This window comes from Hylobates moloch, unplaced genomic scaffold (assembly GCF_009828535.3).
Source record: "Hylobates moloch isolate HMO894 unplaced genomic scaffold, HMol_V3 SCAFFOLD_14, whole genome shotgun sequence".
Classification (NCBI taxonomy): domain Eukaryota; kingdom Metazoa; phylum Chordata; class Mammalia; order Primates; family Hylobatidae; genus Hylobates; species Hylobates moloch.
In genome coordinates this window covers 93038866-93063106 of record NW_026652289.1, presented here as the reverse complement: position 1 = coordinate 93063106, position 24241 = coordinate 93038866, and the positions used below count along the sequence as shown (strand labels likewise).

The window sequence follows — 24241 nt, the reverse complement described above, 5'->3', positions numbered from 1 at the left end:
CATCTCTTATGTAGTTTGTTCTGGGGAGATTTTATGGGGTATTCAGAAGCCAAACATCTTTCCCTTCCCACAGGAGGACCATGTCATTAGACTTTGGCAGTGTGGCACTACCACTGCAAAATGAAGATGAGGAGTATGACAAAGAGGACTATGAAAGAGAGAAAGAGGTAAGTTGTTAAAAAAAAAAGAAAAGAGACACTAAACCCAATCTTTAACAAGTTTTATTTCTTGATCAAAATTATATTATCTTGTGTCATTTTGAAGGGATTTGGATTTTTTTTTTTTTTTAAAACAAAACAACCCTAAAATCTGTTTGCTATTTAGACTGAAAAGGTGAATAAGTGGAATACTTCTGTTTTTGAGACAAGAATAAAACACAATTGTGAATAATACCATCAGATAAATGGTTAAATTTTTCTTTTCATTTAGGAGGTAATGGTTGGCTTTGGAAGTGGAAGGTTAGTTTCTAGGTGCTTGTAACATTGCCATGAACAAGTCTGACAAGGCTCTTTGCTTTGGGTAGTTTACATCCTAGTGGAGGCAGATAATAAGTAAACAAGTGAGTAAAGTAATTTGAGTGAGTGATAATTTATCATTGATAAATGACAGGGAAACAAACTGGAGTGCTATGAAAGCAATTGGTAGGGGATTGCTGTAGATGGGGTGGTGAGGGAAGATCTGTGGGAGGAGGCAATATTTGAGCTGAGACTTGACTCATGAGAAGGAACCAGCCATGCAGAAGCCTGAGGAAGAGCAGTCTAGGCCAAAACACCAATGAGCGTAAGCTGGGAAGTTGGGAAGAGACCCCGTGTATGCCACAGATCATGTGGAGCAGCCAGAAGGCCATGGTATTGGGTATATATGAGCCAGTGTTGGGTGGTAGATGTGGGTGTCAGATCATGGAAAGCCATGATAAGGTGTTTGTATTTTATTCTAAGAGCAATGGGAAGCCAGTGGAGGATTTTAAGCAGGGAAAAGTGATATCGTATTTTAGAAGATCTTTCAGAAGGCTGCATGGTGAATAGATTATAGAAGGAAAGGAATAAAAGGGAGAGACCATATTTTTTATATATAAAGTGTTTAGCAGAATTCTTGGCACATAGCAAATGTTCAGTAAATGGTGGCAATAGTAATAGCAGCAGTAATAGTGTTATTGGTGGAAGTCAATTTAGTTGTTTTGGTTGTTTTTAGTGTAAGTCAAATTTCTTGATTGTCTGTGATAAAAGGCTTCTTTTGTCCTGACACTATTTTTTATATGACCCATTTTCTAACATGTAAAGAAATCTTTTTTAATAGTTATTGGGGACCATTAGTATTAACAGGAAGCAAGGAATAGGGTCAGTTGACCATTGCTCATGTGGCTGGTGGTAGAATTAAGGCAGTGATAGAAAACTGGCAACTTGCTGGATTTGGTTCAGACAGGTATTGTTTGGTTGCAGAGTACTTTTAAAAAATTGAATCTGTATTTGAAGATTGGAAAATTTTATGCGGCACTGCAGAGTCTCTGGCTTATCTAAAAAACATCCAAAGCCCTGGCCACACCTGGCCTGTATTTGCACATGGCAGCAGGCAGGCTGGAACTGAGCAATGGCTCTCCTTCCCCAGCTGGCCACAGTCCCCATTTCTCACACAGACAATGGGCTTATGCACTCAGACCTGCCTGCTTGACTCTGGTAAATTCTCTGCCAGGGCCCTGAGGGCATTTGAGTTTATGACCCTGGTGAGGGTTTCCGGATTTTGGCAGGGCCCCTCACAACAATTGTTGTGGCAAGGATGGGAATGAGGATTTTCTGTTACTTTGAACCTGCAGCATGAGGTTTTCATGACTGGGCTTGGATAGTTGGCTGGGGTTTAGCCACTGGGATTCTTGAGAAGGTCAGTTTAAGTAATCACTACTGTAAAGAAGAAAAAATATTTTGACAGGTGATTTTTCATTGAGAAATATATTAGATAGATAGGGTGTTAGAGAGAGCTTACTGCCAGTGTATTGTGTGGTTAAAATTTTAGAGGGGATACTAGTTAAGGAGGCAATGAATTCTAGATAATATAGAAAACAGCTATTTGGGATCACCTCTTTGATAGATTGTATGCTGGGATAGGGAATTTCAGGGGAAAAGTTATTCTTGAAAGATCAGGTATCTAAGAATGAGTATTTCTAGCAGAGTGGAAGGATATATAGCTGAATTGACTCCAACGTGATGATTATGGTTAAATTTGTAAAAAACTTCATGTTAATAAAAATATTTTTACTTTAAAAAATAATTGCTGCAAGGGAAAAAGTGAGATGAGAGGCTAGAGAGGTTCAAATTTTAGTAACAAACTTCGGAACTGTTCACAAATCTTCAGCTGTATGTATACTTTGTCACTACAAGTTAAAGTAATAAATTGGGTGGTCAAACCCAAGCTTGCATGCATATCTAGAAGGTTTTCTAACTATCTCAGTCTTCCTGACCCGGCAATAGCCAAATGGTTCACAGCCTTAAGAGATTAGAGAAAAAAAAGCTGTTTTTTCCTATCTACCTGGTTGGTAGCTTTGGGACTGCGGCTTTGGGATTGTGGCTAGGTTATAACTGTTAGCAGTGGGCTAATGCATATTGCTTTCTCTACTTAGTGAATGACTTTGTGTTCAATTTGCTGATGTGGGAGGAATGCCTTTATCCCTGATGATGTGCTGTAAGGCTTACCAGGCATACCACATCTGACTCATAGTCTACCCTGCTAAGGGTTTGTGAGAGCCTCTCTTGGTGCATGGTTGGATAGTCCTGCTTTTCACTGCCTGGGATGAAAGGCCAGTTGCTAATACAACATGTTTTTCCAAGCTGTGTTTAATTTTGTTGTTTTGGTGCCAACTGGGATTTTGTCCACATGTGCCCATATCCCAATGAATACACCATTCCAACCTTCATGCCATCCTAATGAGCAGCTTTACGATTATGATTTTGCTTTTTCCATTTCTATTCTCTCCACTGTTTGCATTGAAGATCAAATGGAGAAAGTGCCTTTAACATTCAGAAAAAGGAAAGGATTTAGTAAATACTTTATTCAATATTTAGAGGATATTTAGACCATTGGATCTCAAGCTAGAGACCATCACAAATATACCCATATTTTGGGGAAAAAAAAAAGAATTTTGTAGAAAAGTCCTATAATCTATTTCTAAAGTGCTACAACTCTTAATGGTACATTAGTAAAAGTTGGCTCACTGTGGGTCAAGGCATAAAGGCATAGTAGAGAGGTACATAAACCACAGCTTCTCACGGTGTTTCAACTGAAACTCTATCTCTTAAAAATAGTTGACAGAGCAGATGAGGGTGCAGATCAGTAAGGATGATGACATCATAGAGATATGTATCATGTCAGTTAATATCAATTAATTGTCACACATTACTTATGTTTCTCCTAACTAACTGGAGGACATTACTTTCTGATTGTACCACTTGAGAGCTGCTGGTAATACTTGTCCTTCTTGCTAAGAAGGAGATCTCATCCAGAGCAAACTTTTCATTATAAAGCTGTCCCAGAAAATAATTCAGAAGCTCTTGTATTAACTCATTCATAATGTAACAATATGACTTTGCAAAAATGCTTTTCACCTAAAGTCTCTACACTTGTGATTGCACAGTCGGATATTACAGAGATATAGTTCTTTTTTTTTTTTGAGATGGAGTCTCGCTCTGTTGCCCATCTGGAGTGCAATTGCAGGATCTTGGCTGACGCTGCCTCCCGGGTTCAAGCGATTCTTCTGCCTCAGCCTCCCAAGTAGCTGGGATTAGAGGCATGTGCCACCATGCCTGGCCAGTTTTTTTTTCGTATTTTTAGTAGAGACAGGGTTTTGCCATGTTGGCCAGGCTGGTCTTGAACTCCTGACCTCAGGTGATCCAACTGCCTCGGCCTCCCAAAGTGCTGGGATTACAGGCGTGAGCCACTGCACCCAGCCCCAGATAAAGGTCTTTTTGTAATAGGCATGCTTGTTATAAGCCGCTTAGTTGTTGGTAAAGCCACAGCTTAAAGAAGATTGCCATTTTGGACTCTCACAGTCAGCTGGAGTAGACATGTACTTTCTGCAATGTCACCAGAAGTAGCTCTGTGATTGTTGTTGGTTCTAGATAGTAAAATTATCTGTTTATATGTGTGTATATTCTGGAGCTGGTGATTTGGGGCAGAAATACTTGGTAATCTATGATATCAAGATAATGTTTGCTGATGATGGATCATTTAGTGTTGATGGGTCGTTTAGTGGTGATGTATCTGAAAATGATCTGGAGTAGAAAGGTAGATGGTTTAGGTAGCAGGTGGCAGATAGAAACTTGCGCCTGGCAATACTGACTTGGTTTTTATAGTAGTACTTCTCTAATAGAATAATAAAGCTCCATTGAGCTCAGCATCATGTATTTTAGAGGCAAGGTTTCCATTGCATAGCCTTTCTTCCACTTTTTAACTGCCTGGTTTGATGTAATTGCGGAAGCATTTTGATATTTTGTTTCCACTAGAGGGAGTTGTTTACATTTAGCGTGTATCCATGAAAGCATTATTTAATAATTCATATTTGAAAATATCAGAATCTTTTTAGAAGCGTACTAAGAGGTCACCTGTTCAAAGGGAATATGACCGTCAGGTATTCCATTTGCTACCCTTTCTCTTGGGAGAAGATTATTGTATGGTTTGTAACTTGAGGCCTCTTACCTTCATGAATATCGAGGATTATAGGCTCTGAAGATAATCTGTTTAGTTAATTTAAGTTGAAAATCCTAACAAAAGGTTTACATGTTCTCTGTTTTACATTTGCCCCTGAATGTAGGCTTTTGTATATTCTACATGGGTTACTGCAAAGTGTTTTGTTAGCAAAGTTCTTTGAGTAAAATGCTCTCTTTTTTTTTTCTTTTTAAGAAAGAAACATGAAGTAGAAAGGGAGGGGAGTCTATAGAATGATTCTGAATTTATTTCAACTGAAGCCTTAGAGTGGCAAATTATCTTTCTTACAGAGAAGGTATCTGTTAAATTTTTTAACTCAGTTAATACACAGTAATATCCTATTGAGATTGCTGCTTGCTGCCAAAAAGCTGTCTGATGAATTTTAAATTAATGAGTGGTATTAAATCTTATCACTTATAAGGATTGTTATTTCTGTTCTTGAATCTGTATTTGGAAATTTAATAGATCTTTAATGAGGAAAATTTATAGTTTCTAAATTTTTCTATTTGGTAACATGCATAACTAGATATGGCAATTTTGTGTTTTATTGCACAGGGTTCAGTGATCAAAGGGCAATTTGACAATGTATATGAGGAGGGCACACTTTGATCCTGGGAAATGGAAACACTGGAGGTGGGATTTTGTTCCTGAATGGCCTTATTTAGGAGGACTTCATTTAGCTTTTCTCTGCCCTGAAACTTATAGAAAGCCAGGGAATATGACCCAGCTATGCCAAAGAACTTGATGGATAAATTTTTCGAAGATAAATTTTAAAATGTTAGCATATATGTAAAATATCTTGCAAGACTCTAAATACTATAGGGATGATTTTACTAGTTGATGTTTATGTATGGATCCAGAAGCATTTTGATTAGCTGGTTGCTCATACTCAAATTAATTTTTCTCTGTGGATGCCAATTTTGTGGTGTCACAAAGCTACAATAACTGCTGAATTATTACGTAGTTTTTTGTTTTTGTGCGGGGAAAAAAATGTACTCTTCAGATGTCCCTGTCAAGGCACCCCTGAATTTTAAGGCTATGTACTTGAACCTCACTGAAGGTTTAGAAGAAAATATTCTTTCTGTTCAGGAGTCTTTACTTAATGTAAGTATAAAAGATTTGTTTTATTTTTCCTTGTGTAACATGTGGGGGTAGTCTTTTCCCTTAAAGCAGTGATGCATAATTATAGACAACAAGTGGTACTACTTTTAAAAGACCTCATAGATGTGATTTTTTTCTCTAGTGCATTTGTGTCTTTGTAGAATTGCTTTGCTACCTTTCATTTGAGGCATGTTGTGTACAAATATGTTGATGTGTTCTGTTTTGTTTTTCATGTTGTGTCTTTTGTATTTCTTGTTTTTTTATATCTCTCAGTCAACTCTGATATGGCTAATTCTCAAAATGATTTTTCGAGTACCTTGCATGTGGAGATGAGCAATAAATGAGGGTCTTGCATGTTAATGTTAGCGTTAAACAGATTTAAAGATGAAGATAACTTTTCCTTGAAGAAAATATCTTTCTCTTGTTGCATCCTTAGAAGACAAATGGATTGAGAAAACCTTAAAAAAAAAAAACCCATCCAGTGAATATGAGAAATAAATATAGAGTGAGGAAGTATTCCCACCCACCTCCAACATACTCTATTCCCATTCCCAAATTTTATTTCACCAAAGCTCAGTTAAGTATTTGGGGCATTCCTTTCAGACCTTCCATAAAATATATTTATTTAACTTTTGCTATACATATTTTGTTTAAGAAACTTTTTTTTTCTTGGTAATTCTTAACATAATACTCAGATGTTTTATGGACACATTCCATTTCTTTTGTACTAATGACAGGTAAAGTGGAAAAAAAAAAAAACATGCTATAGACCAGGGAGCATCTCATTTTTTTTTTTTCCTGAAAGGTTTTACAAAGTATTTAAAGTCTTTAAAATCCACTTGCATAATATTATGGGTTTGATTTATGTACTTTGGAGGGATGTAATCAAGTTGTTAATTAAACTGGTGCATAGATTCTTAAAGAGAAGTAATTAGAAACAGTTTCCCTAAAAAGTATTTGGTAACATAATATTTGATCTTCTAATTGTTACATAATTTAAGACATATATTGGGATTTTTAGGGTAATAATATTTTATTGGGTTTTGAAGAAAGACAATAGGTAGTTATTGAAATCCTAAAAGTTATTGAATTATGTCTAATAGACTAGCTGATTTATTCATCTTTTTATCATGTTTGAAATTTGAATTAATTTTGTCTATCTAGTTTATATAATAAGCAGAATGCTAAAACTGATTTTTTTCTAGAAAAAATAGGAGAGAGAAATCAAATATTTAATGTCAGATTCAGTGTTATGCTTTTGCATGTGCTATCTATAGAAAACAGTCTTCCAACTCTTCTTTTACTCAGATGTTGTATGACAGCAGAGTATTGTGTATCTTTTCATCTTTGGAATTAGATGGCTCTCTACTAATTAGTGACTCCCACGGGTTTCTACATTATCAGAGCATCTAAGGGCTTCTAGGCCACCTGCTGCTGCTGCTGTTCTCATCACCTGGCCAGAGTGCATCTGGCTACTCATTCCCTGTGGGATGTCTAATTGTCAATTCCCCAAGGTCTGATTACTGGTAAAACGGGATTCTGAGACTTAGTCTGCCTGCTCTGTGATAACATAATACATTGATTGTACCATTTTTGTGACTTCCTGTGTTTCCATAAAAAAAAATTTTAAATTCTGCTCTATGTGTATTTAAATCTGAGACCTTCGTAAAAAAAAAAAAAAAAAAAAAAAAGCCTTCTGATATAAATCCTCAAATTATGCATTCCCGTTTCCCCAAGTGAAATGATGAATACAATTTGTGTGGAACTTAAGAAGTTAATGAAAGGAGGGAATTACGAACTTCTTTGACCTCTACCGTAAAAAACCACTCGTTCCAAGGCAGCTTTGGCTTGGTGTCTTGTGTTTAGGCTGGTACAATATTGATGCAGACCTTTTGACTCAGTTGCAGCAGTTACTCACAGACCTTCCCCATGACATGCTGGATGACGACCTCTCCTCTCCGGAGCTCCAGTATTCGGACTGCAGCGAGGATGGCACAGACGGACAGTAAGCACCTGAAGTCACTTTCACTTGTATATTGCAATTCTATAAGTCTTTCTCTTTTGATGCAGATTAATAATTACATGATTATAAAATTATAAATTGATTCTTAAAATTTTGGGTGAAGGTTGGAGGGAAAAATGTTAAAATCTTGGGGTTCTTTGTGTGATCTATGTACAAATAAATGATAGGCTTTAAATCGAAAGTATTCCTTTTTCTCAAGACCACATCATCCTGAGCAATCGGAGATGAGCTGGAATGAGCAAAGGCTGCCCAAATCTCAAAGTGGAAATGTAAGTATCTGGTGTGATGATGACTTTGATGAGGGTGGGAATGGATCTTTGTGCTTTCGTTTTACCCTTGTTATCTAATAGGACTATAATGAAATTCAGAGTTTATATGCTGGAGAAAAATGTGGCAATGTCTGGGAAGAAAATAGAAGTAAAACTGAAGACCGACATCCTGTGTACCATCCTGAAGAAGGCGGAGATGAAGGTGGAAGTGGTTATAGTCCGCCAAGTAAATGTGAACAGACTGATTTATATCGCCTTCCTAAAAACTTTAGGCCATATACCAATGGTCAGAAGCAGGAATTTAATAACCAACCAACCAATGTAATTAAATTTTCAGATCCTCAGTGGAACCATTTTCAGGTATTGTAAAAATTTGACTTTCAAGAACTTGTGTGTGTGCACATGCATTTGCGTGATGTTTGTGTGTGTTCAGGAAATGTATGTGAGTACAATGGTAAGATGATTTAACCACATGAAGTTCTGAGAGGGCACTTATTCAGGTTCATGGTGAATTAGTCATGGTATTTTCTGTTTACAGTCTAATACAATCATGATCTTAAGTCAGAAGTTTAAAATAGAGGCTCTTTGGACACAGTTGATTAAACATTAAAAGTTAAGTCTGCCAAAGAATAACTATCCTCATTTACTGCTGCTTCTACCACTGCACTGTGCTTCAGTGAGAAGCTATGTTCAGGTCTCTTATTGTAGTTTTTAAAGCACTAATTCTGTGTAGGTGACAACATTTAATTTCCTCAGTTTTCTTGCTCACCACCCACAACAAATTTTAGGTTAAACGTGTCAAAGCTGATATCTGTTTTGTATGGTGATATAACAGTAGACAGGATGAATGTGAAGGAAAAACCAAAAAACCTTGTTTTTCCTGGGGGGGAGTTTAATGAAGTAAGACCTCAGGATATAGTTAGTTGCTTCTTAGAATTTCTTGATGACAGCAAATACCTCAACAGCTAGTCTTTGTCACGCAGTGACAGGATGGATTTTTTAGGGCTGTTAAGTGGTTATTTTCTCTTAATTCTATCTCCGTAGAATGTTGTTATTCATCCCATAAGAGTTACTGACTATTTATTAGATATGAGGCACCATAGTCCACGTTCATGTTATTATGTGCATTTTTATGTTCTCAAGATGCTGGCATAATCTAAATCATTTCTAATAAAATATTTGTATATAGTCTTATTGGAATTCTTGGGTTTTATTTATAAAATTGCCTTCATTGTGTGCTCAAAAGTAGAATTTAGGTGTCTATAAATTATGTATTGCAGACTTTCAATTAATAGTGTTAAATAACAATAAGTGCTACTTTTGAGCAGATATATATGTGTGTGTGTGTGTGTGTGTGTGTGTGTGTGTATGTATATATAAACAACTTTGAACTGTACCAAAAGTAAGTTCTGTAACATAAAATTAATTTACGTGGCTAATTCAGATAATTTTGGAAGAAAAGGCCAAATCTTAATTGTCGGTTTCATTTGTTATCATAGGGTCCCAGTTGTCAAGGTTTGGAACCGTATAATAAAGTGACATATAAACCTTATCAGTCTTCTGCCCAGAATAATGGCTCACCAGCCCAGGAGATAACAGGAAGTGACACGTTCGAAGGCCTGCAACAACAATTTTTAGGAGCTAATGAGAGTAGGTATCAAGTTTATATTTATTTTTTAATACCACATAATTGGAGAAATTTGAATACACAGTGAATATTTGAGCACATTCAAGAATTATTATTTTTTAAGTATGACAATAGAATTGTGCTTGATATTTCAAAGAGCCCTTATTTTTAGAGATAGATACTAGAGTATTTATGAATAAACTGACATGAAGTCTAGGATTTACTTTAAAATAATAGGCTTTTGAGGGGTAATGTTGGGTGGGAATATAGATGCGGCCAAATTGGCCATGAGTTCATAATTGTTGAATCTGGGAAATGGGTTTGTGGAGATTCATCATATTATTCTCTTTACTTTCTTACATATTTGAAATTTTCCATAATGAAAAGTTAAAAGACATTTTCCCAACTTTATATTTCAGTCATTCTAGTTTGTTAAGCCTTTTCTCCTCATTTGTATAGTGGTAAGTATCCTCGCCTATCATACAGGATACCTGGACTTATTTGAAATTTAAAAAAATTTTAAAAGACTTTTTATGAACTTTATATATTTTTTTGACTGAAGCCTAATTTGGAAAATGAAACATAGTTTTCAATCTCAGATTTTTGACTATATAGAAGTGTAATTTAATACATCAGCACTATCATCAACTTTTTTTCTTTTGATTTTACAGTTTTTAGTCAACTCTGATATAAATTACTTTATATTCAGAATTACTTAGATATCAGGTTCAGTCATGTGGCATTTGCCAGTTTTTTTTGTATCGTATGTATATAAATAGAATGAAAAAAGTGCTTATAGCTACTAGAGAATTCTGAGATGAAATGCTAGTATCAAAAAACAAAAATCCCAAAATATAAACCCGTATAGTGATTGTAGTGAATTACTCTTGTCATGCTGTCTGGCATACTAAATAGCTTCTAATTATTGTGCATATTGAAGAGCCAGTGTAATTCTAGAGTGTGGCAGCAAGTTTTTTTGTTTTACTTTTTGTTTCCCTTTAATTAGTAGGGGAAAAGTCATACTGGATATTCTGGCTTACCTGGGCTATACCGAAGAGAAAACTGGACTTTTGGGTTGTGACTTGATATTGTTGCTTCCATCGTACACCGGGACAGCAGGGTAGTTACAGGAGGAGGCCCAGAATTCATTTTCCCCTGAAGGAGTCAACAGCAAATATGAGGATGGCCTCTCTTTGTTCTTAAGTTTCTTCTGGAATGAGGAAGTGGACAGTGTATATGACATAACTGGTTTTAGGTTGAGTAAATGAACCTCACAGCAGTGGCCTGACATCTCCTTAGTGTTTACTCTTTCAGTTCCCTTGAAAAGTTATATTTGTATCTCCTGGTCTTTCTGCATATAAAAACCTTTCCTTACCTTTCTTAATAGTCTGCACTTCTTCAAGTTGAGTCAGTTACACGTTTGTCTAAATTTGACATTTGGAAGTTAATTAAATAACTTAATGGTAGTGCCAATTTAGTGATTATAGTTTCTTAGCAACAGTAGTCTAAAAAATTCGGAGATGGGGCTAGCTCTACTATAAAACCTGTGAGGAGTTTGACTTGTATAAACTTTTCAGTCTTTAATTTTCTTTATTTAACCAGGTCTCTTTTTAAAAAGAGGACAGAATTATTTAGTTAGCAAGTGATTAAAACTCAGTAAATGCATTTATTTCTGATTGTAAGCTAACAGAAACATTGTTCTAGTAGTAAGTGAAGAATATTTATCATTATGTAGTTGACGCATACCTACCAATCCTTTTTTCCATTTTTTTCTCTCTTTTGAAAGTGGTCCCCAAATGACTAATTGTTTTTAAAAGAAGACTTCAAATTCTTTTTTTTTAAAATTATGTATTCGAGGAGTACAGTTGCAGGTTTGTTTTATGGGTATATTAAATAATGCTGGGGTTTGGCTTCTAGTGAACCCATCACCCAAATAGTGAACATAGTACCCAATGGATAGTTTTTCAACCCTTCTCCCCCGCTCCCTCCCCAAAATTCTTGATTAATCTATTCACTAGCTAATTAATTCAGTTATGTGCCAGCATCAATATAAATATAATATTTTCCCCACTCCTGCCTAAAATAAAATATTTTGAAGCTGTCTAGAAATTTTCTTTAAAAATGATTTTATAGAAGCTGATGTACTTGTTTGTTTTTAATTTTCTGACAGCATATTTATTTCATTGCAATTGTTATATACTGATTTTTAACTGGCTGAAATGGTAGGTAGTGATTCAGGGTTATAACTTAAACCAGTGACTTTCAAACTTTTCTAGCAGTGACCCACTGTAAGAACTATTTTTTTTTTACATTGTGATATGGTCTACAACATGTATCTATATGAACAGGTATATATAAATGAAACAAGTTTCACAAAATAAGACTGATTCTTACTACATGATGCACTCTGATATATTCTCTCTCTTTTTTAATCCTAGTCACAATTCACTGAATTGATTTCATGATGCTCTAAAAAGTTGTAGTCACAGTTTGAAAAACACCGCTTTAAATGACTATAAATTTATATTTTGGTTTGTTTTTATCTAATAAATTGTCTTTAATTCCCAGACTCTGCAGAAAATATGCAGATTATTCAACTTCAGGTTCTTAACAAAGCAAAAGAGAGACAACTGGAGAACTTACTTGAAAAGTTAAATGAAAGTGAACGTCAAATTCGATATCTGAATCACCAGCTTGTAATAATAAAAGGTAAGATGCTGGATGCTGTCATTTATGAGGTACACTGAGCTAGATATCTTGTTTCCAATAACCTCAGATTAAATATGAAGCTTAGAGAGTAAAAACACTTGGTCAGAGGGCTCATAGTGAGTGAGGCATAGCAAAACAAAACCCAGGATTTCTGAGTGTTGGCCTTGGATTACTTCTCTTTGGAACACACTGTTTTGGAGACCAGGCATGGTGGCTACACCCGTAATCCCAGCACTTCGGGAGGCTGAGGTGGGCAGATCACTTGAGATCAGGAGTTCAAAACCAGCCTGGCCAACATGGTGAAACCCTGTCTCTACTAAAAATACAAAAATTAGCCGGGCATAGTGGCAGGCACCTGTAATCCCATCTACTTGGGAGGCTGAGGCAGGAGAAGGAGAATCACCTGAACCTGCAGGCGGAGGTTGCAGTGAGCAGAGAAAGCGCCACCACACTTGGGGCTGGTGACAGAGTGAGACTCCGTCTCAAAAAAAAAAGACACTCTATTTTGGAGTCCTCATATTTTCCCTTTATCACTTAGGCTTTTAGAATCATTGAACATTATTTAACTGTACTGATGGCATTCTGTCCTAAAAAGTTGTTGATTTCTTATGTCTGATTCCTTATGTCATTACTCTGGATGAAGTATTCCAACTTTCAGAGTGATTTGTGTTTAGTTTGCACTGCAAAGTTTTCTGAGGCTACAAATTAGCATAAACGTTTAGATCCAAATAAGGGTTAGTGATTGTGAAGTGCCATGTCCAGGATAAACACATAGAGTAAATACAGATTCAAATTATAATTGCTTACTCCTTGTGCTTTCTCTGGTTTTGGTCCACATTGAACTTTCATTTGCAGAATAATTTTGTGATTGAACTGTAGCTCATTTCAAATTTAATTGATGGTAAAAATGTCTCTTTCTGTAATGCTCATGACATTTATTTTGAGAGAAGAACTTGTGAGCTGTTATAGCAAAGTATGTGGGAAGAATTTAACATTAGGTGAATTTTAGAGTTCATTCCAAGTGGGTCGGGCACGGTGGCTCACACCTGTAATCCCAGCACTTTGGGAGGTCAAGGAGGGCGGAATCACGAGGTCAGGAGATCGAGATCATCCTGGCTAACATGGTGAAACCCCGTCTCTACTAAAAATACAAAAAATTAGCTGGGTGTGGTGGTGGTGCCAGTAGTCCCAGCTACTCGGGAGGCTGAGGCGGGAGAATGGTGTGAACCCGGGAGGCAGAGCTTGTAGTGAGCCGAGATTGCACCTCTGCCCTCCAGCTTGGCGACAGAGTGAGACTCCGTTTCAAAAAAAAAAGAGTTCATTGCAAGTATGTGTAGGATAATTAGTCCTCAGATAACTTCTTTGATTAGCAGGGGTTTGTCCCCAAAAGGGATGCAATAATAATTTTAAAGGAAGTAGTTCTTCTTCTCTAAAAAAATTTTTTTGGTGTCAGGTTTTTTTTTTTTTTTTTAATTTTAAATAATTTATTTATTTGGGGCTGGGTGAGGTGGCTCACACCTGTAATCCCAGCACTTTGGGAGGCCAAGGTGGGTGGATCACTTGAGGTTAGGAGTTCGAGACCAGCCTGGCCAATATAGTGAAACCCCATCTCTACTAAAAATACAAAAATTATCTGGGAGTGGTGGCAGGTGCCTGTAATCCCAGCTACTCAGGAGGCTGAGGTTGTAGTGAGCCAAGATTGTGCCACTGTACTCTAGCCTGGGCGATGGAGCGAGACCCTGTCTCAAAACAAATAAATAAGTAAGTAAGTAAGTAAATTCTTTATTTGAATAGTTTTCTCTAAATCAACTAAAGTTCATTTTTCTGAATTAAATTTAATTCAACAACATTTATATATGATACAGATGTGATATCTGATAGGGATCATGACATTGGGGTCCCTCTACAGGAACATTATTTATATAAACATTTTTAATACCATAGATGAAAAGGATGGTTTGACTCTCAGCCTTCGAGAATCACAGAAACTCTTTCAGAATGGAAAAGAAAGAGAGATACAGCTCGAAGCTCAAATAAAAGCACTGGAGACTCAAATACAAGCATTAAAAGTCAATGAAGAACAGGTACCTATTTTAACTTATGTATGGTAAAAAAAATTAAAAGTTTAGTTATTTAACAAAACTTTTTGTAGGGTAGGACTGAATTTAGAAGAACTTTGAAGTTATTGACAAAGCATTAGAACTTAAATTTCCTGACTGCAATAGTTTGCTTCAGAATTGGTATCCCGAGAAGCTTTTATTTTTATTTTTCCTGCTGTTTCTCCATTGGAGAACTGTTCTTTAAACTTGAGTTTAAAGTGGTGACACATTGACATTCTTTGATTAATGAGATAGCCATTTGATTTTTGGAAATAGTCATAAGTCATTGGTAGCTAAGCCTGGTGGTGGTTGAGTCATTTTTTGGCAGGGGGCAGGGTTAAAAATGAAAGTGATGGCCGGGCGCAGTGGCTCACGCCTGTAATCCCAGCACTTTGGGAAGCCGAGGCAGTCGGATCACTTGAGATCAGGAGTTTGAGACCAGCCTGGCCAACATGGTGAAACCCCGTCTCTACTAAAAATACAAAAATTAGCTGGGCGTGGTGTCAGACGCCTGTAATCCCAGCTACTCAGGAGGCTGAGGCAGAATTGCTTGAACCCAGGAGGCGGAGGTTGCAGTGAGCTGAGATCGCGCCATTGCACTCCAGCCTGGGGGACGAGAGCGAGACTTTGAGGAAAAAAAAATGAAAGTGACTATGAAATAATGAGCTTGGTTTTGAGGGAGCTAAGTCTGAGGATGGCTTAATGAAAGAGTTTAAACAGTGTTTTCTCATGTCTGGCTCCTCCTCATCCTTCAGGTCTTAGCTAAAAACAGTTACCTTTTCAGATAACTTGCTATTCACTTTATATGTAAGGCAGCCCATAGCTCCATCCTCCAACTCACCTTCATCATGCCATATTCTATTACTCTATAACTATCTGAAATGATCTCATTTGTTTACTTGTTATTTATTGTCTTTTCCCACTAGAAAGTAGTAAGACCTTAGACCTTTTCTGTTGGTCATTATGTTCTTAGTGCTTAGAACCCTGCCTGGCACAAATTATCTGTGTCATTCATTGGATGGATCTCTTAGCAATGAAAGCAGTATTGGAATAAATAGGCAATCTCTGGAATAGAATGAAGAACAATCCTCTTGAAATTTTAATTTTTGTATGTAATGTAGATTATTTTTAACTTTTTGAAAACCAATAGTTATTAGATTAAAAAGTTAAGTTGCTTTTATGTAGTAAAAGGTTATAACTTTGTAAACTTTTTATGTAAGCAGCAGAATCACCAAGTGTATTAGTTTCCTATTGCTGCTGTAACAGATGACCACAAATTCAGTGGTTTAAAACAACACAAATTTATCTCACAGTTCTGGAGTTCAGAAGTCTGACATGGATCTCACTAGGCTAAAATCAGGGTGTCAGCAAGGCTGCATTGCTTTCCGGAGGCTTTAGGGGAGAATCCATTTTCTTGCTATTTCCAACTTCTAGAGGCCACCTGTGTTCCTTAGCTTGTGGCCCTTTTCCATCTTCAAAGCCAGCAATGAATGGCTGATTGAGTCTCTCTGGTTCTGATTTTTCTGCCTTAGTTTTCCTCATTTATGGACCCTGTGGTACATTGGGCCCACCTGGATAATCCTGGCTACTCACCTTATTTTAAGGCAATCTAATTAGCAATATTAATTCCACGTACAATCTTAATTTTCCCTTGCCATGTAATATAACTTATTCACAGGTTTTGGGGATTAGGACATGGACATTTCGGAGGGCTATGATTTTGCCTACAATATCAACTGTGCAGTTATAGCTTTGAAAACTTTGTTTTTAGTAAGTGACCATTGGCAGGTTTCATCAGTCTTTCAAGGAACAGTTGTCAGTTTTCTATGACCTAACAATTGGGTTACCCCACACTTTGGTCATAGAGCAATGCAAACAGCACTGGGGCCATCATGGCATCAGCAGATTCCGTGCCTGATAGCCACATCCATCATGCTGTGCAAAATCCTCTTTCACTCCCCTCAGGTATCTACCAAATGTATTTTCTCAGGGAACATTGTTTCCAACAACTATGGGCCTGGAGGGTCCCAGCTAGGGATGTTTTAAGGAGCTTGAGCCATGATGAGCGGAGACCCCTTCTCTACTCTCATTAAAACATGCTTGAGTTTTAGTTTATAGTAAAAGTAAAAGTTTATAGACAGCACAGAGCTAAAATACTCTGTGTATATTTTAAACATGGATATCCTGTGTGTATTTACTAGATGATCAAGAAGTCCAGAACAACTGAAATGGCTCTGGAAAGCTTGAAGCAGCAGCTGGTGGACCTTCATCATTCTGAATCACTTCAACGAGCTAGAGAACAGCATGAGAGCATTGTTATGGGCCTCACAAAGAAGTACGAAGAGCAAGTATTGTCCTTACGAAAGAATTTGGATGCCACAGCCACCGCACTTAAAGAACAGGTTGGGATGATTTCAGTGAGCAACTGTTATCAACAAGTAAAGCTGGTTATGTTTTGTAACTGATATTTTATGGTTCATCATATAGAAGTCTTGAATGTTTGTAGTAAATGTTAGATTGTGTGTGACGTGAGTGAAACTTAAAAGCCAGTGATATTGGCCGGGCACAGTGGCTCACGCTTGTAACCCCAGCACTTTGGGAGGCCAAGGCAGGCGGATCACCTGAGGTCAGAAGTTCAAGACCAGCCTGGCCAACTTGGTGAAACCCCGTCTCTACTAAAAATACAAAAAAAAAAAAAAAAAAAAAAATTAGCTGGGCACAGTGGTGCGTGCCTGTAATCCCAGCTACTCGGGAGGCTGAGGCAGGAGAATCGCTTGAACCCAGGAGGCAGAGGTTGCAGTGAGCTGAGATCGCACCACTGCATTCCACCCTGGGCGACAGAGCGAGACTCCATCTCCATCTCACCAAAAAAGAAAAAAAAAAGAAGCTGAGAATCTGAGAATACATCCTAAAGGTATACTTTTGGAAACCCTACTTCTTATAATATTATTAGTACTTTCTCAACTTTCACATTACTTGTTCTTTATTTGTAGGGTATTTGTGTATGTTGTTTATATGGTCCTAGAATAAATCCAGACCAAAACAAATGAGTCTACCAGTGGCTGGCTAGAACTTGGGAGGTTACCTTGGAAGCTTAACCAGTAGAAAGCCTTACTTGAGTCTCCCAGCATTAGGTAATTCACCTGTCAATACAGTCTGTTGAGAAATGATTCTTGGGAGGAGAGTAAATTTTGAGGACAATATAATTTATAAAATAAGAAGACAGTCTGATCTAGACTTAATGAGATTTGAATCTTGAGCATATTGCACAGTGAATTTTTATTATTTTCACTCAAGGGGGAATAAAATATTGAAAGCTAAATGTGAGTCAGGTGGTGAGTTTGCTTGTGCTGTATAACTCTAGGTAATCACTTGAGTGAATAACATTTCAGAATGCATTTTTCTTAATGTAATTTCAAAATTGATTTAACCTAAGGGAAGGAGAGAAGAAAAATCAGATGTGAGGGTATGGAAAATTTCACCACACTTAAAATTCATGCTGATTTGGGTTATTTCTGACCTATATAGCTGCCTCTAATTCTTCCATGCTTTTAGGTAGAACTATGTAAGAGTACATTACTGGCAATAATTGTTTATCATTTTATTTTATTTTTACATGTATTTATATGTGTTTTTATTATATCTATTTCATTATGTATTTATTTTATATAAGAAAATTGTGAATTTGATCAATGTGGAGGATATATAGGAGTAGGGAAAGATGAAGGCCAGTTACAGTGGCTCATGCCTGTCATCCCAGCACTTTGGGAGGTTGAGGCAGGTGGATCACTTGAGCCCATGAGTTCAAGACTAGCCTGGGAAAAATAGTGAATCCTTGTCTTTACAAAAAAAAAAAATTAGCCGAGCATGGTGGCATGCGCCTGTAGTCCCAGCTACTTGGGAGGCTGAGGTGGGAGGATTGCTTGAGCTCAGGAGGTCGAGGCTGCAGTGAGCCGTGATTGCACCACTGTACTCCAGCCTGGGTAACAGATTGAGACTCTTTTTCCAGAGAAAAAAAATGAGACTCTTTTTTCCAGAAAAAAAAAAAAAAAAAAAATGAAGGCTATACCAAATTATTGAAAAGTCTACTTTATAGAATATTTAAACAAATAGAATTTGAGATGTAGCTTCATAAATTTTTATTTTATTTATTATATTTTAAAGTTAGTTTTGGCCAACACAGGGTAACATTGAAGTTAGTTGGACTTGGACAGTAGCCCTTCTTGGATGACTAGAGAAGAGTGGATCCTGGTGGCTTTTCTTTATTGGGTTGGGGGTTTCCATTCTCTGTTGACTTAAACACAGTTTCATTAGGGATGGATTGGAAGGTATTTCTAGTGTTTTCTACCCCTGTGCCCACTGCATTCTCTGTCGTCCACTGCCCCACCCCCTTCAATAGAAGAACTCTACAGTAAAGTCAGAACAAATTCTTGATTCTGTGCTGGGTGGGCTTCAGACCCCTGAACCCATAAATTGAAGGTGTTAAGGTCTTTTCCCACTGTTACATTCTTTGCCTATTTTTACTTTGTTTTATTATTATTTTTTTAACAGAGCATGGCACTGATGTTAGGCTTTGCATATAATTGCATAGCTGCTTTGCAAAGTGGGTGTTCCAAAGCGCCTAACAGAAGCCCAGACCTCAGCATCATGCCACATATCCATGTAACACACCTATACATATATCCCCTGAATCTAAAATTAAAAACAAAATGTCTGTAACTAGTATATTTTGAGAAATTTATAGATTGTAAAATTATTAGCGTTTTTCTTAAGACACCAGCTTTTTTGGGTAGAAAAGATTGTATGCACTCACAACATATTATAATAGTTCTTTTTTTTTTGGCTGATTTTCCCTTGAATTTTTTTAGTAAGACAGAAAAGGTGAAAGAAATGGGCTTCTTGGAGCTCATAGTGTTCCTCCAATGTCATAATTCTCTCCTAGTAACCCATCTCCTAGACTCTCTCCACCAAACTGACTTTTACTTCCTTCCGTTCATAGAAGTGTCATGTTAAGATCTCTGATTATCTCCTTGTTGGTATATTACTTTTTTCCTTCTGTCTCCTTGAAATCTTCACCTTTGGTGAAGTCATGGACTTTGGTTTCTATGTCATAACTTTCTACCTTTTCTTTAATGTTATATTTAAAGGCTCCACTTTGAACACTTTCTGTTGGCTTAGAGAGTCCCACAGACTTCTCTGTGTGTGGTCTAGTCCTCATTTTCCTGTGTGCTAGAACCCTGTCCAGTTCTTTTCCCTCCCACAGATTCAGCTGTCGTCTCTATCATCTCTCTCTCTTTTTTTTTTTTTTTTTTGAGATGGAGTCTCGCTCTGTTGCCCAGGCTGGAGTTCAGCTGTCATCTCTTTATCATTGCACTTGTCTCAGTCTTGAAAAATGTCTGCCCCTATCAGTCTTGAACTACTCAAGCTAATCATGGCAAACATTGAACTACTCAATCTTTTTTGATTTTTGGTATTAAAACTTTAAAGTTTTATGAGTATGATCTGTTTTCCTGAACTCGTCAACAGGATACACGATAGTTTAATTGATTGTTACATATAATCAAATTATTGGCAGAGTCTGCCTTTTCTTTACAATTTGTTTATACCTAACTTTTCTTTAATTTTGTTTGCTAGTTCCCAATCCCTTGTTAACACTATTGTGACCTCCCCAGAATATAAATATTAGCTGTCTCCCCACCCCTTCTTGCTGTCATTACCGTCATGCTGTCATTAATGTGAGCTCATTCATTGTGTTTGCCACGTTACTTTGGCGTTTAGAACCAGGTTTCTCAAGCTGGCCTGGAATTAGCAGCAGTGTGCCAGGAGGTTTGCAGTGCTGAATAAACATGGACTAGTTTCCAGAAGCTTCATTTTGCTCAAAAATTTAGTAGAAAAAATTTAAAGCAAACAGAGCTTCATTATGAGATAGAATACAAAATTCACATGGATTTTTAAGCTAAAATGGGAGACTTCAGAGTCTCTTTGTTTCAAGGTACTTCTGTGTTAGTGCTCTTATGGGATGTACCTTGTGTTAGTACCCTTAAGGTATTATTGGGCTTTAGGTTATACTACAGATCAGGCAGCAAAAGCCTAAGGCCTTTTCTCTACTTCAAAGCCCTTTCTCAGTTTTCTTCTTATTTCTTGTTTTCTTTAGGTTTTCTCGGGTAATTTCAATTAATTAACTTAATTCACTCTTCTGCCTCTCCCATGCTCGGCCATTTGCCTGGAATTCAGCCTGTGTAGCCTTTTTTGAAAGAGAGATGATGATTTTGACAGTGTATTTGTTCTACCTGGACTCGGGACTTCCGTGGTTCATTACACCCAAACATATTTTCTTTTGGAAGAAACTTGAGTGTATTGCATACACACTCTATATTTTATGTAATCCCATATAGTTATGCACATGCACATACACATTTACCCTATTTTTCTTTGTCATTTATTTTTCAAGTGTTTCTTACAGCACTTGATATGTCTAAGGCACTGCAGAAGCACCTTCAAGGGGGCTATTAAGAGAAATAAGACATCTGAAAGGTGGGGAAAGATAAGAGAGAAACAGATCAAGTTTAAAAGAATTTCAGAGGAGGGAAAGATTATTTTTGGCTGCCCTTAATGGAATGAACTTTTGGCTGCTTAGAATACAGTGAGTTTTCATGCATTTATCTATATCCTTACTGTTTTGGGATACAAATTGCATGATTCAAAGTAGTCTGCCTAAATATATATACATACACTAAAACTGACAATATAAAATATGTATAGGAATGTAATACATTTTCTTTGGCTTCAGTAAAATCTAATTTTTGAATAACTCATTGTCTTGTGAATATAGAGTCGAAGGAGACTTTAGACTAATTCAGCCTTTATTAGCATAATTACAAAAGAAGAAACAGACTGAAGAGTTGAAGCTTCACCCAAGCTCTTGACTCCCAGTTCTGTGCACTTTACCTTGTAAAAGAGGTGATGCTCCCATGTGATGATCTTGTGTTTGACATCAAATCTAATTATGAATCATAATTTTTAGTTTACTCTTTATTAAAACTCTTTATGAAAATGACTTCCTGAACTTTTTTTCTATTTAGGAAGACATTTGCTGTCGTTTGAAAGATCACGTGAAACAACTGGAAAGGAATCAAGAAGCAATCAAGTTAGAAAAGACTGAGATCATTAATAGGTTGACAAGAAGTCTAGAGGAGAGTCAAAAGCAGTGTGCCCACTTGTTGCAGTCCGGTAGGTGTCTGGTAGGGCCACTGTCTCCCCAGAAGGTTGGTTCAATATGCAGAAAGAATGTAGTAGGATCCATGAATTGTAAAAATCCAGAAGGGACAGAAAACACAATCAGCAATAAATTTCTTTAAAAAAAGAAATATATACATATATATGTATATATATATATATATACACACACACACACACACACACATATATAAAAATATATATATATATATACAAAGGTTTAGTTTGTTTTTATTAAATAATTTGGAAGCTGGAGACCAGTATAAAGTACCAAATAAAAATAACCATAATTCTACTACTGAGATTATTATTGTTAGTGTTTGAATGTATTTCCTTCAAATGAAATGAATGTACGCACATAGACAATGTCCTGCTTCTTTATGTAATGCATTTCTGAAAACATACTAAAGCTGAACATGCAAAAATTGAACAATAAAATACATTATAAGGTAATTTCTATCCCTGAAAACTAAAAATGATTGTAAAATCCCATTATATTTTGCTTTTCTCGGCCCAATATTTGATCATATAGTTCTATCCTTTGTATAACTTCTTTCATATTTTTCCCCTCATAATGGAATAGTGACTTACCTAGTCAGTTGAGGCCAGAGAGTTACATTTTTGTCATGCTTCAGATTTCTAATATGGTCTTTATAGTATTAAGTTTGAGACATATGCTTCCTATCCTTTTAGTTTCAGCAGTTGTTTTATTTCTTATTAATTTTTATAAAATGATCTTAGAGCAAAGAACAATAAAATGATGACGTTTGTACAAACACTGCTATATAGACAAAACTTCCCTGTTTGCTCGTAAGTAGCTCACATTGTGAAAACAGGTCAACAGTTATTCATTAACTGATATATGAAAGTCACACTTTGGCATATGAAAGGTAATTTAGACTGTTGGTACGATATGTGAAAGGGTGGGTTATTCAAAAGCTGAAAGTACTAAAGTCAAAGACTGCCTAAATGTATGTGTATATATGTCTTGATAAGGGGCAAAATTTGGGTTATGCTTTATTAAGGGCCCCTCCCTGTTTAGTTTTATAGCCTTTGTTTTCATTTGGCATTACTTGGTGAGCCTTTTCCCTGGCTGTTAAATGCTTTGAAAATATTATGTTCTTTATGCCGTCATTGCTTCTCTTAATCATTTTCCAGATGGTCATTTCCTTTTGAAACCTAATAATGTCCCTTTAAAATTGGGAACAGTCCCCCCACCACCTTGCCCAGTACATTTAAAATATTAGGTTCTAAAGTTTTAGAATTACAACCCTAATACACTTCATTTACATGTGGAGGTGGGGATGCTGGATAGAAAAAGCATCTACAAAGAAGTTAAAGGCAGCACGGTATAGTTTTCTTATTGCAGGGTGGAAATGGGTTCCAAAGAATTTTTTCTTTGACTTTCCATGAGTTGGAGTGTTATGCTTCTATTAAAGGACTTCTGGAATGTTAAGGTCTGTAAATGTGGCTGATATGATTCGTAAATGTGGCTACATGATTCGTAAAAAGTCACGTAGCCCATGCCTTTAACTTCCCAAGGTCATATGGGATGCCATACTAAATCTGGAAAATGTCTGGCCCAGAGCTATGCCTTCTGGGTCCCACGGGCTCTGTGTATTCTAAAGAGACAGTAGTAATAAAGCAGAACTTTACTTTCTGTAGCCTCAGTGGATTCAAGTCTTCTGTAGATCATAAGTACTTTGTGCCCTTACATTTTTTCAGTATATCCTATGGTTCTTTCCTCTGTAGGGTCAGTACAAGAGGTGGCTCAGCTACAGTTCCAGCTGCAGCAAGCACAGAAGGCACATGCTATGAGTGAAAACATGAACAAGGCTTTGCAAGTGAGTGTTGCCACTTAGAAGAGACTCTATGGGTATCTGAATTAAGCGGTAGTTACATCACCTATTTGAATCTTGGGTTTCTCTGTATAATAGAGGTGGTTGGACCACCTTCAAACCAGCCCATGGGAGTTGTTCACCATCTCCTTCACACAGTTGGCAAGTCAAACTCAGGTCTGTCTAATTGCAGAGCCAAGGCCCTGCACTTCCTGCCAGCCTGCCCGCCACCTCCTTCAAGTGGCACGTCCTTTCATCTTTGGGTGTATCCCAGAGATCAGTTCATCTATGGGGGTGGGGAATGTTGAATTTTGCTGCAGTTCTCTCATATCCTCCTCCAGTGCTATTTACATTTTCCACTGGAGGGGGAGGAAAATATGGGAGAAGGGTTCCATTATTACCTCCACCTTTTCACCACTGGCATGCTAAAGTACAACCCATTCTTGGCAAACCAGCGTAGTTTGTCCTGTACTCTAGTAAGCCAGAAAGTGCCACCATCAGCATTTAAGCCCAAGGAACACGCCACTTTCCATGGAGGACAAAATCTAAGAGACAGAGATGTGAGAGGAAATCCTTATGTTTGTTTTCTCATTCATTTATTCATTTAGGCTTTACTTGAAAACCTGATATATGCTGGCCTTTATAAA

At 36.9% G+C, this 24241-nt stretch overlaps 1 protein-coding gene across 10 annotated transcripts in view; it reads left to right on the top strand.

Moving 5' to 3' along the window:
• The window catches only part of CEP152 (centrosomal protein 152), a 146430-nt gene that overhangs the window by 5203 nt on the left and 116986 nt on the right, over positions 1-24241 (top strand). For all 10 annotated transcript variants that reach the window (XR_009209595.1, XR_009209594.1, XR_009209597.1 and 7 more), the window contains exons 2-11: positions 74-167; positions 7695-7798; positions 8016-8085; positions 8167-8445; positions 9585-9735; positions 12281-12421; positions 14366-14505; positions 16722-16922; positions 21603-21750; positions 23509-23600. Coding sequence is in view for 6 of the 10 variants with exons in the window: in XM_032175232.2 (XP_032031123.1) it covers positions 81-167; positions 7695-7798; positions 8016-8085; positions 8167-8445; positions 9585-9735; positions 12281-12421; positions 14366-14505; positions 16722-16922; positions 21603-21750; positions 23509-23600 (1413 nt within the window). In the remaining 4 variants the exon portion in view is untranslated. The remainder of the gene's footprint in view (positions 1-73; positions 168-7694; positions 7799-8015; positions 8086-8166; positions 8446-9584; positions 9736-12280; positions 12422-14365; positions 14506-16721; positions 16923-21602; positions 21751-23508; positions 23601-24241) is intronic.